We start from the raw sequence: 19,166 nt of genomic DNA, 5'->3' as shown, positions 1-19,166 counted from the left end.
TAATAGTAAAGAATATCCATCTTTCTACAAGTAGCTTGTTTTAGGTATAAATAGCATGTTGCTTAGTTTTATTATCTTAGTTATTTTCTATTATCTGGAATAATTTTAGTGTATTATCTTAGTTCTTTTAGAAACAATGTAATGATAAATATATTGTGCTAATACAATAGAATAGAATACCATAGAAGGTGATAAAAAAAGGTAATAGGGAAAAACGTAAAGAAAATAAATTCACTGACGTTTTGAAATTATTCAAAGTAAGTAACCATGATGAATACTTAAATTGCTCCTTGAGATGTGCTACATAAGATGCAAGCTAAAAGCAGGAATCTCCTAACTTCGTATTTCTGGCTTGCATTAAAACATTACATTTAATGATGCTGTCTTTTAGGCATTTGGGGATTTGGAAATCCCCAAATTCAGTAGATTTGTTGCCAGTTTTACTGCTGTGCAGAGCTGTCTGTTCCATCGCATCTTTTCTGATAAGCAGTGTACAGCAGACAAATAAATGCTAAGCCAATGAAAAAAATTAAATTAAAAATTGTAGTAGAGTTCATTGCTACCTGTTCATTAATCTGATTTTATGTTATCTTTCAGCTCCTCCAAACATGGCAAACCCCAAAGAGAAAACCCCAATGTGTCTTGTGAATGAGTTAGCCCGTTTCAACAAGATTCAGCCGGAATATAAGCTCTTGAGTGAGCAAGGTCCAGCTCATTCTAAGGTAAATATTCACATAAGTTTCTTATTGCTGCTGTTCATGCTCTTTTACTTTCATAAGTTGTATGTTGGAGGAATTGTCTTGGAACTGGATAGTGTTAAAAAACTAAAACCTTTTGTCTAAAATATGTGTATTTTCAGCTTCAATGTGCAGAGGAGGCAAGGTGGGCATTTACAAAAAAACTGGAATAACATTGAGAGCATCTCTTCTTGTGTTTTTGTTATGCTCAAAATTAAACTTCTCTTAATTCCCAGGGAGACCTTGGCTTGCTTTTGTCTGATTATTTTGTGAAAATTTAGGGCAGTACATAGTCTTTCTTATCCCACATGCTTAAAAAGAAGTGCCAGAGTTTGCTCTATAATCACATAGGTTTGTGCTCACCTGTGGGCACATAGAAGCTTTTATGGTGCCACATGAACCTATGTGTTTTCAAGCCACTGAAAAATATCATTAAAATTGAAACAAGCCACAACATTAAAGCCAGAATTCAGTTTTCTGGAGCAAAAAAGTGAATTTCAATGCTGCTTTTCAGAGTAATGCTGGCATACCAGCTCTTCATGGAGCTGTCACCTCTATACACAGTGTCTTTTGGTTTTTAGGCTGTTTGATCTCATGCAGTGTGCAGGGCGGTTGTTCACTGCAATTATTGGGAAATTCTAAGTTTGGTCATCAGGAAAATCCTATCTGTGTCCTAAGTGTTTATCTGGAGATGATCTGGCAGTTGAGGAAAGCTTTGATTTCTGTATTTTCAACTTCTGCATCACCAAAAGACTCCCTGTTTTGTGTAAGAGGGTCTAATAAATTAAATGAATTCTGAAGCAGCTCATAATAAAATTAACATTTTCTATTTTTGAGGTGTTTACAGTGCAGCTCACTCTTGGGGACCAGCACTGGGAAGCTGAAGGAACTAGTATTAAAAAGGCACAACATGCGGCAGCAGCCAAAGCTTTGGAAGGGACAAAATTCCCTAAGCCCACTGCTCGTCCATCTCGTAGTGAAGGCAAGAATCCAGGTATGTGCCACAACAAGCTGATTTTTAAAAAATTAATAATAAAGTTCACCTTTCTGGTTTTGGTATGTATTTTAGAAGTTGCAATAGGATTAATAAAAGCAGTGATTCTGCATATTTAGCAATGGCAGTTGCCAGGTTTTTTGAGAACGTCATCTTAATTTAACCTTTGATCATCGTAGGCAACATTAAAAGAAAATAATTTTGTTAACAAGCTACAGATTTTTCCACCAAGTCATTCAGATTTGAAGAACCCACTGTCTACTTTAGTGCTTTTTTCACAATATTTGGATGAATCCTGGAAAAGCTGTGTTCTTCATCCACACAATGCCTGCACTGAGAGAAATATTTACATCCCTCAGTAGCAATAACCCCTCCTTTTGAAATGGCCAGGTGCCATCTGAATGTCAAGAGTCATAAAAACTCATCTTAGGTATTGAGCACAAGGAGAAATGTTTCATTATTCTCAGTAAACAACAGAAACAGAAGAAATGTAACATGTCTGTTAATTAAAAGGGTTTTTTTGGGAAGAGAAATTTCTGTTTTGTAGACCACATTGTTAGATTTGCTGTAGAAATAAATTGGTAGCTTCACAAGTTTAAGGCAAAATATAAAAATAAAGCCCTCAGCAATTTGACTTTTTCGTAACAGGATTTGTCACAGGTCTGCTGGGCTGCTAATTTAATATTCAAAACATAGACTTATTTTCTTTTTATTCATTAGCATTTTTATTCAGAATTCATTCATTTAAGATACTAGATAGGGAACACTTGAGCTCATTTTTCCCAGTTTGAGACAGCATAAGAGTTTAGATTGCTTTGGTCCCTTGTGACATCTGGACAACTCTCTCTATTCCTTTTTATATAGACAGTGTAACCCCCACAGTGGAGTTAAATGCACTTTGCATGAAGCTGGGAAAGAAACCTATGTATAAACCTATTGATCCTTATACGGGGATGAGATCCACTTACAACTATACTATGAGGGGTGGCACTTACCCTCCACGGTATGTGTGTTTGAATTTTTGGTTTTGCAGTCTCATAGCTTTGAACTTCTGCTCTCTTTCACTGAGTGCTTTGGTGATATCTTATGAAAACAGCTAAAAATACATCACTTAAAGGGATATTCAGCTTGAAACATAATAGAGGCAGAAAGTTTTGATGAGTACACCCCACCAATATCGGTAATTTGTCTTACTTAAGTCTTTTTTTTTTCTTGGGGGAGGGAGGAAAAGGAGAAAAAAGGGAACTGAACCAAATGCTGAAGTGTTTTTGACATTCAGATATAGCCAGATTCATGAAGCATATAGCTACATATTTCTTGCATTTCCTTTCTTTGTAAAGGCAAAAGTGAAGAAAACAGTTTGATGCTTTTTCTAAAATGAAATTTCAGTTTCATTTAAAGAATTTTCTGTGGGCATAGGAACTGAGAATTCAAAACTTATTGGACTACCAAGTCTATATAAACGTGGTTACTTTCTCTGTTCTAGCTGGTTAGAAAAGTGTTCATCTAAAACAAGAACTGCTGATACTCTGTTTCAAAGATCTATCCCTAAATACTTTCAGACTTTTAAATCAAAATTTGACTTTTTCATACAGTGCTTTAGTGTTGAGGTTTGGTTACTCGTATCCAAGAGATTCATCTGTACAACTTAGTTTCTCTTTACTTTGTAGGCCAAACTATTTGCTTATTTAAATCTTTCTTTGCAGGTACTTTTACCCATTTCCTGTTGGGCCCTTACTTTATCAAGTTGAGCTTTCAATTGGAGGGCAGCAGTTTCATGGGAAAGGAAGAACAAGACAAGCTGCTAAGCATGATGCAGCTGCTAAAGCACTGAAAGTTCTGCAGAATGAGCCCTTGCCTGAGAAACCAGAGGTGGGAATTAATCTCAGTGTTGTAAGCATAACTTGATAAGATAAACTGAGCAACTGTTTTAGATTTTTTCCTAATTGAGAGGAAGATGACAGTTGTGAAATTTAATTCTGTGTTGTAGTGTTGACCTACTTGTGTTGATAGAAACACTTTGTTTTAAACCATAAATTTCTATGGAACTAGAGGTTTCCCAAGCTTAAGTTATATTAATTCTTTTGCTGTCATGTTTTTCCACAGCAATGCTGTAGACCTCTGTCAGATATGAGCACTGGAAGCATAGATAGGAATTATTATCTTATCAGGTACAGATCATATACAAACTTCTGAAGAAATATGTTAACGGGGTGCTTGCATTCCAGTATGGGCAACGTAGAAATCAGACATGGATTTGCTTCCTAGACAAAATTACTACATTGTTTTGGAAAGAACCACAGAAGTTCTAGGGGAGCAGGAAGTTCGTGGAAGTAGAAAACTCATACACACATTTTGATATGAATGTCAGAGGCAAAGTTTTAATGCTCCAGATATTTCTGGCTGCCCAGCACTTTCCATTCCAAGATCCTGTTATGGGTCTTTTAAGTAGTGAAGCTGAGGGACATTAAGTTAAAATTTATGAGTGTGTTTGTGGGAGAGAGCATTGCCCAGATAATTAGGCAAAACCACTGGATCTGATGGTTCAGAGAAGAGGCCTGAGGGGCACTGATGGTAGTAGGGGAGGAATGTAGAGCATTGAATGATGGAGACCACTGATAGTGAAGGGATTACAGATGCTACTGGGGAGAGGAGGGTCATGCTGGGAATAGAGACTGAAAGAGTGGTGGAGGTGAGTTCTGCACTGAAATCTGGAACTGGTGATACCACAGAGGGGGGTAAGGGATAAGCTGGAGGTCTTCATGTAGGAGAAACCAAAACTGAGGGGCATATTCCCGTTCAGTGCAGGGAATTCCTTAATTTTCCCAGATTGCTGAGTATTTTTCTGTCAGTGATGCATAACATCTTCTTTTTGAACTCACCCATGGAAAGGATAACCTACTGTCACCAGCCATTTTCCACCCCAGGTAGCAAAGTTCTGTGAGCTGGACCCAAGGAGTCCAACTCTGCAGACAGTAATAGGATCTCATGTAACTGAATTCTTTTCTGTTTACTATTGTAGAAATGCCTCTGTGCAAGTGACATGCAGAGTATTTGTATGGTTGTCTTTGAAGTTGAGTGATGTGAAGTCATCAGAACAGAATCTGTAATTGTCTGTATGTGACCATGTAGCCTTTTCTCTAGGATGCCTCACTCAGTGTAAAGGTTGTAGATTGAGAGGTTAAAGGAGGTAAGCCTGTGAAGTCTCTCCTTTTTCAGTTCATCTAAGGACATGATAAATACTATTGTGACTGATTCCAGACATGGCAAGATGGGAGAATTATTTTATGAATACAACATTTGCAGGCTCACTGGGAGCTAAATGTTATCTTGACCCTGCTATACATGATGGGCAAGTCACTTAAACTTTCACAAGAAACACACATCCATAATTGTATTTTTGTTTTATGTTTGAGTTGTCTAGAAAATGAACAGTAAGAAATGCAGCTATGCTTTAGAAGAGCAATCCTTTGAACAGAGCACTGTTTTATAATCACTCAGATAAACTGGATTTTAATTTAAAATTTGGTACTTAAACCCTAAGTTCATTAATATTTACAGCTTTCCAGTACTGTAGTTTTAGGAATGTCTTGAGAGAATTGCTGCTTTTGAAACAGTGTTTTGTACTAGAAAAGATGAAGATAAAATATGGAAGATTTGGCACTGAGTTCATTCTTGTATTCAGTGAGGCAAATTCCTGGAAGGATACAGTGGTGTGAGGTCTTAGAGATACTTTATAAGAGCATCCTGTTTGTGTGTGTAAACAGAATATGTTTATCCTTAAACACTTGTAGTTTTTGGGGGGTTGGGCTTGTAATTTTTATAACTTTTTTTCCCCTGTAAATCTGTCTATTTACAGGATTTTACTCTTGTATTTTCAAGTGAAATACTCAATGCTTAAGAAGAAATCATGGAATAAAATTATGAGACTTTAGGAATGGCCATTTTCCATACCTTCTCAGACTGCAACTCTAGAAGCAAGTGGCAGGAAAATTATTTAATACTAGCTTTGAACTGACCAAAGCCCTGCCTGAACAACCCAATTTCATTTTCTAGACTGTTCTGCTCTGAGCTGGGGGGCTGTAATAGGAGACCTCCGAAGGACCCTTCCACCCTAAATTACTCTGATTGGAGTGGTGACACACTGAAAAAGTTGCACTACTCTGTTACTTTGTAAATTTACAGACAAAGATGATGAAGCATCAGTTTAAAGCTTAGAAAACATACAAAGCTATGGTTTCTAGCACATTTCTTAGAAATTCTAACTTTTGCCTGAAAATACCCAGATCAGAAATGCTTCTATGTTTTTGCCAGCTTACTTGGTAGATATCAGCTGCTCTTTATACCTCCAGCATGGAAGAAAACAGTCAGACTGAGAGCTGTGTTGAAACCCATGTTGTTCTGATCAGCATCTCCACTGGTTTTCACAGTTTGTGTATAACCAGTTTTTTATAAAGTACATGTTGAAAGAGGTCCTAGAAAAGGGCAAATCCCTCTTAAAGGAGGATACTAATTTTGAAATCTGCTTAGGAGTTTTTTAATCTATTACTTATGTTTCCTTTTGTGACTTTTTTTTTCACTTGTTAGAAATGGATTTGAACTGTTTCATGAGAACTAAGAGTGGTACATACTTCTGGGTTTGGTCTTATGCTGATTTAGACACAGATTCCTTGGAAAGTTCAGTGTGTGCACACACAAACTACTTTAAAAGCACCCTTTATAGATCATCTGCCTTCAGGTGTGCAGTGTGTGTGTGACTGGTTTTGATTTATGAAATAAACTGATCCAGAACTCAAGTAGAGGCAAAATAATAGGTAAATTATCTCTAGTCTGTTGACTGATATTTTGCTATTAATTTGAAATTTCTAGATAGATACATTGAAGAAACAACTCTGTTTTACACTGTGTGAACAGAGTAGGAATATGTCAAGATTATGAGGCATAATGTAGCAAATAATTTCATACTATTTATTTCTATTCTCTTGAAAGGATATTAAATGGTAAATGTCTAATCCAATAAAGAGAAGTCCTGGTCACCTTCACAAGGAAAAATGTGAAAATTTGAAAAACTATAATGTATCTGAAATCGTAAGAATTGGAAAAAATATTTTTAATTAAAGTGATTGTGGTAAAGTTTTAACAGTAAGGGCAGTGGCAGATCATTCCTGGAGATGCTGGTAGTAAACTTGATATAACATCTAAGCAGTAATAAAAGAAGATATTAGTATATCAAATATATTTTTGGGCATATGATGCTTTTGAACTTGCCAATTGCATTTGAAATAGGTTTTAAAATATGATGATCAAGACTTTTGATTCTTGTATTCAGACTTGGTTTTGCCAATTTTGCCTGGCCTTGTGCCTTCTGCTGAGGTATAGTATGGCTCCTCCTGGCTCCTGTGGGAATGGTGCCATCATGTGGTCATCAGTTTTGGCAGACCTGAAGATTATGTACACCTCCACATGGAGCTTAGAGACTGGATGTGGTAGTGTGATCAGAAGTATCAGATGGTATCCTTGAAAAAGATGTTGGACTCTATGTGCTCTTCTGAAATGTTTGCAACCCGAACCTGAAATCCATGGTCAGCTGTGAAGAACAGTGTGAAATCTGATGGGGCAATGGGAGGAGTGAAACCCACAGATTAATCTTAATAAGATTTTTTTTCTGAGATAGGAAAATGCTGCTTTAAATGGTGGGGAAAAAAATTTCCTTCGTGTTTTAATCTGACTTTGGGGATGCTTGCTACCATCAAAACTAGTTTTAATCAATGAGAGCTCTCTAGCCTATTTCTGCTGCTCCAATAAAATATTTAAATAATTTTTGTTACCTGATTGCATATCTAGAATTGTGGCATGATATAACTGGTGAAATTGTTGCTGTTCATCTTTATCATAATCTTTCCAATATCACTGCTGGAACCTTAGTCTTAAAATTTCTCTGTTGCTGTTACCATGCCTCTTAGTTCATGTTGATCCCAACATCAGTGAAGACATTTTTGGAATCACAATCAAAATTTTACCTGGAGATACGTAGAAGTGCCTGTAGGTAAGCTTCACCTGGCACTGCTGTCCTCCTAGCAGGTGTAAGTTCTCAGAGATGTACAGCATTTGATTTAAGGCAAGTTCCTGACAGTGTGTTCTTCAGATGAGGAAAAAAAAAATGTAGCTGAAGGACTTAAAAGGTAGCATGTTAAAAGACAGGGCTATGCCAGGGTCTGTTTAGCCATCTTTTATTCACATTGGTCCCATTCTCAGAATCTTTATTTTTCCTGCCCTTTCTCTTACCTGATACTGTCTTAGTGCTTTTGGTACAAATGTCCAATCAGTATATGAAAATTGTATTTCATAAAGGTACTTCCATTTGGAAATCAGTTCATTTAACACCTCAGTTTCATTTTCTATAAATTGATTTTTAAACCTATTGGCCTTTATTTCGTTTGTTCTTTACTGTAACGAGCACATGAAACACAAAGTTTGATAGATCTTACACATACACCTTAAATGAGCTTCTTAAGTTTCAGTTCTGTAGTATGTGTGCTGCATTTCTACACATTCACAGAAAATGACAGTAAAGGTTAGACTACTTAAAATTTTAAGAGTTCAGTAAACTGGTTGGATGCATAAAATTCAACTTAATAGGATCTTTATTTTAAATAGAGTATGCTTCTTTTAGGTTAACGGAAAAGAACCAGATGATGAAAATCTCAATAAATCTGAAATAAGCCAAGTTTTTGAGATTGCACTTAAAAGGAACTTGCCTGTGAATTTTGAGGTATGTTTATTTTACAAGCTCTAGATTTGTTTTTATTAGAATATTAAGGATACACATATAAGTTGAGTCTCTACTAGATAACCCAAACAACTGACTTTTTACATGCCTTGTTAGTTGTGAATACATTTTTACCTTTGACAGTCACACTGATTGTCTCAGTGTATATGGTAAAGTGAAGAAAAAAGAAAAATCCACCTGTTCACAAATTCATGTACTAAAATCATGACATGAGTGAACAGCTATGCTGTGGTTATCTGTGCAATCTTTTTTTCAAGCTTTTTGAAAAGTCAACATTACAGTGAAGAAACAACCTCACATTAATGTTTAGAACATGGAAGTGCAGAGTTGAGGCAAAAGAGCACAGCTCACTCTGAAGGACATTTATGGAAGTATTTGCTTAATTAAGCACTGATGTGGACTTACCCCCAAGCTGCAAAACCTCACAGATAGGTTTCTTTTCTTGCCATGAGGTGACCTCATGTGCATCTTACTTTCCTTTCCCTTTGGCCTGGCTGCTTGCTGCCTCTTTGCCCCTCCTCAATCATTTTAGTTACCTTAAATCAATAGCTTCCATCAGAGCATCTCTGTTTCACTAAAATATTAATTGATCATGCTGCTTTCCTGAGCTGACAGAGTAACATTTAAGTCAACCATCTGAATTACTATAGTAAGAAAATGCAATTGCGTGTAGCAAAATTGCTTCTATAACTGTTCTAAGAAATTTTATATGAAGCCTTCAATTCGTGCAGATTAGCCTGAGTGTCACTGATAAAAATACACTGTCACACAAACCAGTTGTGGGTGGAAGTTCTTAATTCATTCTAATTTCTGACTTTATGGATATTTTTGTATAGGTGTATGATGTGTTATGAATGGAGTTAAAAGACTAAATCTTTTTAGTAGTAGCTATCTCTTAGAGGTCTCTAGAATTCTTTATTTCTGAACTAAAATGCTGGTCCTAAAGAATTATCTTTAATTTTCTATTACTGTAACATGATGTATTTATTTAAGTGATGTTAAATATATGGAATTACATACAGATTGAACAGAACAGTCATATTCAATACTGAAAGAGTAAATCAGTACATTAAATTAGATGGGATAATGACTTATATGTAAAGATTGCTTGCTGCATCTGATCTTTTTAAAGTATGTGTTTGTTTGGGTGGGAATATGTTATTTGAGTACTTTCTGGATTGTATAAGAATCTAAAATATCTTTATCCATAGTACTTGAGAGAAGTTTGTTATAAACAATGTGCCCTGCCATTCTTAATAAGTGTTTATCACGCTTTCACTCAGTTTTTCCCTCTGAAACAGGTGACCAAGGAAAGTGGCCCTCCCCATATGAAGAGCTTTGTAACCAAGGTGTCTGTTGGAGAATTCATGGGTGAAGGTGAAGGAAAGAGCAAGAAGATCTCAAAGAAAAATGCTGCAATAGCAGTCCTAGAAGAACTGAAAAAATTGCCACCCCTTCCTACAGTTGAGAAAATGAAGCCACGAATCAAAAAGAAAACAAAATCAATAGTGAAGGTAAGAGAGAAACGGATTGGAGATCTTGACTGTTATAAATAATCATTAGTTGAGAAGCATTCCTGAGTTAATTAGAAAAACTCAACTGCTCAACCTTTATCAGCAGTCTGGTACAGCAAATGAAATTATATTTTGCTCCCACTCTAAATGGGATTTTGACACCACTTTTACAATAGTTAAGAGTAAATTCAAGGATGAAAGAGAATGAGTGGCACATAAAAATCAAGCTCTGACTCTCAAGCCTAAGACTTAACAGCTTCAAGTTTCACATGATGTTGCTTGTGCAAATTCTCCTGCAAGACTGTCACTCCTGATATAGCAGGATTAGGACTTGTAAAACTATTACCAGTGGTAGGTTATATGTGGTCAACTGTGACAGCAGAGCCAAATAAATTCAGTGTTTCTCTTTGGCTGTGACAGTGTTTAATTCCCTGCAGTTTTTAATTCCCTGCTTTTCAATTGTAGACATGAATGAATTCAGTGGCATTTTGCACGTTGTCTGTTAAACCAAATATTCACAAATTTTGGCTTATTTCCTAAACATTTTTCTACTTTAGCTGCAGACAAGTCCAGAATATGGTCAAGGAATGAATCCCATTAGCAGACTTGCCCAGATACAGCAGGCCAAGAAAGAGAAAGAACCAGAATATATGCTTATCACAGAACGTGGCCTTCCACGGCGCAGGGAGTTTGTTATGCAGGTTTGTATGTTAATTTTAAAAATGAAATTGCATGGCTGTGATTTTTTTTGTTGTTCTTGTTCTTATGGTAATCAGGTTGTCATGATGATATACAACATCGATAGGATTACAGCCAAATTTCCATGAAATTTATTAAGAGAATATTTAGTGGGATACATTGAAGGAAGATAAAGGTTCAAGAAAAGTGATCTGAATAATTTCATTTTTTTTTAATCGCATAAGGAATCAGAAGTCTGCGTTGTAGCTGCCTAATGTTTTAACTAACAGGAACATTAATATTCTGTTATGAGATACTGAGCTGCTTATGTTCCATAATATAGGATTTATTAACATGAGCCTGGGTATCCTTCATTTCCTCCTCCCCAAGGTTTTGCGTGGTGCTTTAGAATGCAGCACTTTCTGCAATCTGCATTGCAAATCCCGATTGTGTGACAGTATTTTTAATACTGAGTATCTACGAGACTCAAATAATGAAGTGCATTCTCCAGACCTCTTCCCTGTCCTGGCCAAGACAGGCTAGTTAGTTGCTTCCTTTTCATTACACTAGTAAATCTGTTAAACCTGTAATTTTAGCTTGGAAAATTTATATCTGCTATAATTTTCAGCATCTAGGCTGTTTCCAAGGTGAGATGATGAAACAGAGTTATTTGTTTTACTTCTGTTTCGAATTTTTGTGCTTGGAGGATAATGATCATTGCTAATAAATGACAACTTAATGGCCATTTGAACTATTCTGTGACTCAGGGAGTGCTGAAGAGACAGATCACTAGTAAGGGAATCCTAACACTACCGTTTAGGAATTTAGAGTTTCTTCCTCTTTTGTCCAGGTGAAAGTTGGTGCACACACAGCTGAAGGAATGGGAACGAACAAAAAAGTTGCTAAACGCAATGCAGCTGAAAATATGTTGGAAATTTTAGGTTTCAAAGTCCCTCAACCTCAACCTCCAAAGCCAGCATTAAAAACAGAAGAGAAGGTAAGTGTCTTCAAGAATCAGCTTTACTGCTTAGTACTACAGCAGAAGTTTTGTTGAAACAATAGCAGCTTGTGGGGCAGGAACAGTGTAGAAAATCCATGCTTTGTGCTTTAGCCAGAAAGCAGTTTTATTGGGGTGACTGGTTCTTAAAAAATAGCTCATTCGTGTCCAGTATCCTATCCTCAGCAATACCAATAACCAGTGTTAGTTTTACTGGGTTGGTTATGGTATCTGTATTCTTAATACCACTTCACTGGGAAGTAGTTTTAGTCATTCAGTGAGTAAGAGTCACTGAACTTCTCTTCTTGGTAGCTATGTAATAATGGAGATTTTTGAAAAATAAGTTTTGCAGTAAAATGCTGACTGGTCAGATCACCTACATCTTGTGAACTTTAAAACTAGGGGGGGAATTAAAGAGTTATATTGTGTTTGGCTTCTTTTCCTTTTATTTTTAAGACACCAGTAAAGAAACCAGGTGATGGAAGAAAAGTAACCTTCTTTGAGCCAGGCTCTGAAGAGACTTCAACTAGTAAGTAACCTTACTGAAAGAAGTGTGGTCCTGTTGGGACCTGTGTGTATCTGTTGTGTTTCTCAGTCCCTTCAGTAGTGTTTCTAACACCCTGTAATGAGCAGAGGTGGGCAGCTGCTGGCTTGAAAACTGAATGAAGTGAGGGCAGTTTCTGGGGGAAAAAAGGTAAAAAGAGGAGAGTTCAGCCACTTTGGCCAAGGAAGACATTTCTCCCATATAAGGCCCAAAGGAGGATGGGAGAAGATTCCCTGCGAAAAAGGTTGGGATTTCTGAGACCTGGGAATTGCCTTCTAGATTTGGAAGAATGGTTGCAGATTTAAAGACTGCCCCAGAAAATCCTTAGACTTGAAACAGCTCAGTCCTGATGAATTTCATTTATCTATTCTGCCATAATACTGACTCCTCTGTCTATTCTAGTGGCATTGTCTTCCCCACCTGTCTTGAGCACACCTCTGATTTTCCTCCACAATTCTGTGTGTGCAAGTTCCCTGTAAAAAGCTGTTCTTATCCCTCTTAATCTAATCTATGTCATACTGCCAATAAATTGCTATAAATTGACTGTGGGTTGGATATCCTCTGTAAATTGTCATTCTTGCTGCTTCATACTGTGCTGACATTATATTTAACCTTATCTACCTCTCTACATTTATACAATATTCAGTTTGAACTTTGTGGGCTGTCACTGTCTTTACAATATTTAATAGTGGCTCTGGCCATTCTCTGGTTTCATTATTTCTTCCTACAGTTTAAATGATAAAATAAAAAATCCTGAAACCAAAAGATATATCTAGAATGTGGTTACAACTGTCTGAGGTGTCTGTAAGCTTGACTAGCCTGGATAAAGTACCCCTGGAGGTAAAGGTGCTCCTTTTGGCAGAAGCAGCTGTTGCACTACATCAGTTATTCAGGAAGCAAACTCTCTTGATGCTAAATCTCTGACCTGCCAAATGCAAATCAAGCTCACTAAGTTTGTTAGTGTTTCAAAATGATTTGTAATAAAATATTTTTTCCAAAAGTGGCTTTAGATGCATACATATCCCTTCATGTGCCTGTAGAAAGCCTCATAGAAATAGCATTTGCTTAGTATGGACCTCTCTCTTCTCAGGTAATAAAGAAGATGAGTTTAGGATGCCTTATCTCAGCCATCAGCAGCTTCCTGCTGGAATCCTTCCCATGGTCCCTGAGGTTGCACAAGCTGTAGGAGCCAATCAAGGACACCATACCAAAGAGTTCAGTAGGGCAGCCCCAAATCCTGCCAAGGCTACAGTAACAGCAATGATTGCTAGAGAGCTGTTGTATGGTGGTACTTCTCCTACTGCTGAGACCATATTAAAGAATAACAACTCATCAGGCCATGTACCCCACGGACCACTTGCTAGGCCCTCTGAGCAGCTGGACTATCTTTCCAATGTTCAAGGAATCCAGGTAAATGTTCAGCTTTGAAAGATTTCTTCCAAAGCTACTCAAACTGGTCTAACCTGTTCTTTGTCCTAAAACTGTTTAGTTGTGCTTGTGCCTGATATATTCTGAGGCTGCTTGTTAAGCTGAAATGCTGAAAAGCTGAATGTGTTTTCCAATGAATTGTACTGAATTTAACAGATTTCTTAGTTTAGCTTTCAAATGTGCATTTATGAACTGCATTCTCAGCCTTAACCTAGTGGTACCCTGGAGTCTTGGAAGAAAAAAATTGAAAGTACTATTTCCTGAATATTGTCATGATATAAGAGATGTCACGACATGAACTTTGCTGAAATCAGTTTTTCTGATTATTCTTTCTTACATTAGCATTTGGTTTAAGCTGTACATTTTCTTGTGTTTGATGCCTCTCATCAGAATTGCACAGAAGTTCCTATATTAATATGTTAAAGAAGCTCAGTGGATTAAGATGTGTAATAGGAAAAAATTTAAATGATCAGTATAAAGGTCCCAGCAACTGTCATTATTCAGAAGGCTTGCAGAGCTCTTATGATTACTGAAAGAAACATTGAAAGTGACCTCAGACTTCAACCTAAATGATTCTACTGGCTGAAAGAATGATTAAAAGTACAGTTCAGATTCGTATATGGATAATATTGATCTATAGCAATTGTGATATATTTCTGGCACTTGGTTAACTGAGAAGAACTAAATCCTTTGTTTTTCTTCAGGTTGAATATAAAGACTTTCCAAAAAATAACAAGAACGAGTTTGTATCTCTTATAAACTGTTCCTCTCAGCCACCACTGATCAGCCATGGAATTGGAAAGGATGTAGAATCTTGCCACGATATGGTATGATGTGTATTGCTGAAATGTTTGCTCTTGGGCCCTCAGTGATCTCAGGGAAGCAGTGGGTAGACCACGGTTTCATATTACTGCTGGACAGCAATTAATTAAATGCTGTACAATTCCCTGGCTTATTTTTGTCTCATACTTCACAGGCTACTCAAATAAGTGATAAATAATACCAGAAGATAATCTAAATAACCTTTAAAATGCTGTTCACATTTTGGTCTATATGTTCACAATTTTGGCCTACAAAAATTGTATTTGTTTTACTTTGATGTTAATTTACATGAACACACATTAAAAAGCATGAAAAAACTTGTTAAATATAAGGGCATAGCAGCTTATTTTCTGTAAAATAATGGGCTGATATTTCATTGGGTACTATAATATTTGGATTCACCTTACCAGACTGTCTGCTGGAACAGAATCCAAAATGGAAAAAATGCAGTTCACTATTAGAAAGTAGAAGATGCTCTAAATCTGTTAAGATCCCTACATATAAAAAAAAATCTTTTGTTAACTATGGCTGAAGTATTTCTTTGTGAAAGAATGAATCTTCCAGACTGTAAACTATAAAAGCCATTACATATTGCTATCAATCTGTACACAGTCTACTGTAATTTGAAAATAGTTTTGTTCTTTTGGCATCCAGTGGTGACCTGGGTACTGACTGAACACCACAGTAATAGTTTGCAGTATGTAAATTCACATAGGAAAACCAGATTTTACCCATTTTTAAATTAAAAAAAAAAGCAGTAATTTTCTAATGGTTCTAATTTGATACAGATTTCTGTGGTCTGTGTCAAATGCCATGGGAATCCCCTAGCCACAGCAAGATTCCTTTTTTAATGCAGCAAGATTAAATTATATACGATTTTGGGTTTTCTACCATAATTACACATATTAATAAAAATATTACCAAAATGAGAACATATTTTAAGTGAGTTCCAGGCCTGCTTTCACTAAATTAATGGAATGGACTCAGGCTGAATTTCTGAATGCTCTCTCCTCTCTCTAGGCTGCACTGAATATTTTAAAGTTGCTGTCTGAGCTGGACCAACAAACCACAGAGATGCCAAGAACAGGAAATGGACCAATGTCTGTGTGAGTGTGACCCATTGACTATCCCTTGCCTTAATGGAAACCTCTAACCCTGTCATGTACTATAAGCAAATAAAATGTGAGGGTTTTTTTCTTTGCCAGAAAAATTAAAATGCCAAGTGCTGGTACCTTCAGAAGGATGAGAGGGTAGGTAATTTTCATGTGTCAAAATGTGCATTACTGAGCAGGAGCAAGTGGGGAAAATGTAATGGCTGATACAGAGCAATTCTGACTCTGCTTCAACTACCTGTTTACATAGATTTGTAAACTGTGATTTTTAAAGTGTGTTTTAAGTGTTATATCTGGTCCCTTTTTTCTGTAAGTCTTCTGTACATAACATGCAAACAATGTATAGGTTTCACAGCTTGCTTTCAGCAGAACTGGGAAGGGTTGCAAGTTTATCCCTTTGACCAGGAAAAAAAAAAAAAAAAGTTTAGTCTCCATTTAGATAATAAGTTGTCAAAATGGTGGAATTAACAAGATACTAACTGATTTAAAATGGAGGCCATTTATGTGGAAAGAAATTGCTATATGCACCTCAGATTTTTTTCAGCTGATTTAGAAGCATCTTATCTGTGGAAATAGTGTTTTGTCTCGTGTAAGTAACAGGTGTTTTCTTATTTGTAGATGTGTGAAACAAGAAATGGAAAGTGACCCTCTTCTCAAACCGGCTAACTCAAACACTTTGGGACAAACACTGGACAGCACTGCCTAAAAAAGGCTTTTGACTGGACCCAAACCTGAAAGCACCAGAGAAAATCAAATGCTTCCTCTTAATGTAACCTAACTGTTTTTAGAGTGCTACAGTCTTTACAACCTACTGTAGTGTATAAATCATAACCGTTGCTTTTTCTTCAAACAGTGATGAATTTTTAGTTTCATTATGTTGTTTTGATTGAAATGACACTATAAATTTTTCATTTAAAAGTTTCTTAATTGTATCTAGAACAATAGCACAGTTTAGAAACTTTGTCTTCTGAGACTGACATGTTATCTGTGAACTAACTTGGGAAGATCATATCCATGTATGTGGTTATTTTGTTTTTATTGAAATAGCAGTTTCACTGGAAACAAATTGTGTGCCCACCATTTTAAAAAGTCCAGCTTAGTAGCTTAACTATCCAACGGTTGAATGAATTAAAACACTTTAGGAATTTTAAACTTTGTTTGATCATTTTTGGTTAATTTCTAGTTTTCTTGAGTGTGGGGGGGGGGGAAACTCGAATGCAACGTGACTTTAAATGATCTATGTTTTAAGGATTGTGTGTATAGATGGCACACAGCTCACTGCATTACAGGATATGATCTCGATGTAGTGCATATAAAACCGCAGATTGATTTTCCTTGAGTGCTTTATACTGTTTAATTACATCTCCATGTAGGGCTGAAAAAAATTACCTATGTTTATATATAAACTGTGTTGCTTTTGATGTTGTGTTATTGCGTGCTGAACTGTGCGCAATAAAGTTTTTTGCATATGGTCCAGGTAAAGCACGATAGCCTTGCAAGTTAAGTAATGCTTCAGTTCATTGTTTACGCTGGAATTTTTTCTCCCCATGGAATGTAAGTAAAACGTAGTGTTTGTCACCAATAAATGGTAATACTAAATTTTTTTGGTTAATTTATTCTTGTATGCCACTACAGGGGCTGCTTTTTTATAGGATTTGTAATGCTTGTGATATAGTACGGGCAGTATTGTAAAGCTATGGAGTAACTGTACAATGGTTATCACTTACATATGAATAACTACTATTTGGTAATGTGGAGGATGTGAAAACCTGGCAAGGTCAAGGGAATTCAAAAGTAATGTTGGGTACATTTTGTTATTTGTGCCACAGTGTGTTAGTGCAACTGTATTAATGGGAGCTTAAGCTGAAGTTATGATTATGGCAAGAAACCTGGTGTAACAGGTTGGTATGATTTCAACATTTAAGTCTCTACTTTTAAGTTTCCTTGTTTGTTTGTAATTTGAGTCATAACCTTGCCTTGCACTTAGTAATTTTTTGGGGGGTAGTCCTTTCAAAACTTTCCCTCTAGCAACAAAATCTGGCCCCACAGACTGACACATGAGAGAGTATTGTTTGGATGTGAACTACATTCAGTGTGTACTTACCTGGTAATCTGTAGCAGCACTTCCTAAATACCTGTTTGCAGTGCCTGTAGTAACTCCTGTCACAGAAAGCAGTTACTGCATATGCTGTGTCTCAAAGCTAAATGTCTCGGCCAGTTTAATTGCATTATGGAAAGCAATTGGGCCACATTAACTGCACACCAAATTTTATTGAATCAAGTTGGGTTTGATCATTATAAGCGAAAACAAACATTGTAAAGTTTGGGGGGTTTTGTTTGGGGTTTTTTGTTTGTTTTTTTGTTTTGTTCGTTTGTTTGTTTTTTACATTTGTAGAATTAAAATGCTGTACATTTAAAAATTAAAAGAAACTTGCTAGGCTGAGGCTTTGTATTGCAAATTCTTACAACTTAGAAACTACTGACCAATTTGTACTGGAACACAGATACCACGTTATCAGCAGAGTAAATGATCCCCCTGTCTTTATCCACTGCTATGTGGAAGTTTTCTCTTTGGATGGGGCCAGAGCCTATTCTTCTGACTACTTTGCAGCATTCATTTATTGATGAAGTTGTTTCATATGAGCCTGAATTAAGGTATTTTGCCATAGATACCTCTGCCTCAGTACTCTTAAATGCATTTATCATCTTAGAGGTGCTATGTAAGAGAAGGTTCTGCTGTTAAAGACCTTTTATGACAGCCTCACGATGGAAGACTTCAGGTTACTGTGTGGATTCTAGGTAAGCCAAAGTTCTAGATAAAAGTGTATTTTTTCTAGAGCATTACAATTGCTTGCTGTCTCCTCTTTGCTTGATGCAGGAAAGGATACAAAGAGTGATTACATGTAATATGTAACACATACTACATGTAATCACATGAAGGCTTTATATGAAATTTGTTCAACAGATATTTCAATGTTCTACGAATAAAAAAAAGAAAACTGAGGTGAAGGTGAAAGTCTGAGTGCCATCATCAAGCAGGCTAGTGCTGGTATAAAGCATCCATAAAAATAAAAGCATGAGTGCTTTCTGCAAGACACCTCACCATTCTGGATTCTTTCTCTGAACATTTTACTTTTGGTTTTGATCTTAAGAAACCTCTTGACTGGAAGTAAATGAGCTGGAGCTTCCAAGTAGAAATATCACTGGAATATTTGCTTGGGTTTCATACCACACATTTCAGTAATGATCCCATTGCAGAAAATTTAAGCATAGGGTCTGCTCCAAAATGGCTTTCTCTTACTAGGATCTTAATTGGTTAGGATTTTTCTCCCACAAGCGGATTTTACCAAGCATTTTTCTCCCCACTATCTTATTTAAATCTGTCTAAATTACTGCAAAATCTTAGTTAATTACTTCATGTTTTCCTGTGTTCCTCCAAAAGTATTTGGCAATATGGTAGTACTAATCTGAGTATTCCAGAATCTGCTGTATGTTTGAATTGTGAAATCCTGCACTCAAAATAGTTCAGTTCAGCTACAAATAACTTAGT

General features: G+C 36.4%; 1 protein-coding gene across 12 annotated transcripts in view; it reads left to right on the top strand.

Annotated features, from left to right (window-relative positions):
• The window catches only part of STAU1 (staufen double-stranded RNA binding protein 1), a 28,594-nt gene extending 10,535 nt beyond the window's left edge, over positions 1 to 18,059 (top strand). For 3 of the 12 annotated variants that reach the window (XM_071760122.1, XM_071760123.1, XM_071760124.1), the window contains 14 exons: positions 598 to 722; positions 1,575 to 1,731; positions 2,596 to 2,734; positions 3,438 to 3,603; positions 8,405 to 8,503; positions 9,805 to 10,035; positions 10,593 to 10,736; positions 11,564 to 11,710; positions 12,167 to 12,239; positions 13,345 to 13,664; positions 14,387 to 14,509; positions 15,525 to 15,610; positions 15,710 to 15,754; positions 16,235 to 17,215. In XM_071760122.1, coding sequence (XP_071616223.1) covers positions 598 to 722; positions 1,575 to 1,731; positions 2,596 to 2,734; positions 3,438 to 3,603; positions 8,405 to 8,503; positions 9,805 to 10,035; positions 10,593 to 10,736; positions 11,564 to 11,710; positions 12,167 to 12,239; positions 13,345 to 13,664; positions 14,387 to 14,509; positions 15,525 to 15,610; positions 15,710 to 15,754; positions 16,235 to 16,322 — 1,943 coding nt within the window. In that variant the 3' untranslated portion in view covers positions 16,323 to 17,215. Of the gene's footprint in view, positions 1 to 597; positions 723 to 1,574; positions 1,732 to 2,595; positions 2,735 to 3,437; positions 3,604 to 8,404; positions 8,504 to 9,804; positions 10,036 to 10,592; positions 10,737 to 11,563; positions 11,711 to 12,166; positions 12,240 to 13,344; positions 13,665 to 14,386; positions 14,510 to 15,524; positions 15,611 to 15,709; positions 15,755 to 16,234 lie in introns of all 12 variants that reach the window. The other 9 variants (XM_071760127.1, XM_071760126.1, XM_071760130.1 and 6 more) reach the window with 7 other exon arrangements.
• Positions 18,060 to 19,166: the final 1,107 nt, after the last annotated feature.

The sequence above is a fragment of the Heliangelus exortis genome, chromosome 16, assembly GCF_036169615.1.
Source record: "Heliangelus exortis chromosome 16, bHelExo1.hap1, whole genome shotgun sequence".
Lineage (NCBI taxonomy): Eukaryota > Metazoa > Chordata > Aves > Apodiformes > Trochilidae > Heliangelus > Heliangelus exortis.
The sequence above is the reverse complement of the archived record's forward strand: the minus strand, read 5'-3'. Positions and strand labels throughout refer to the sequence as shown.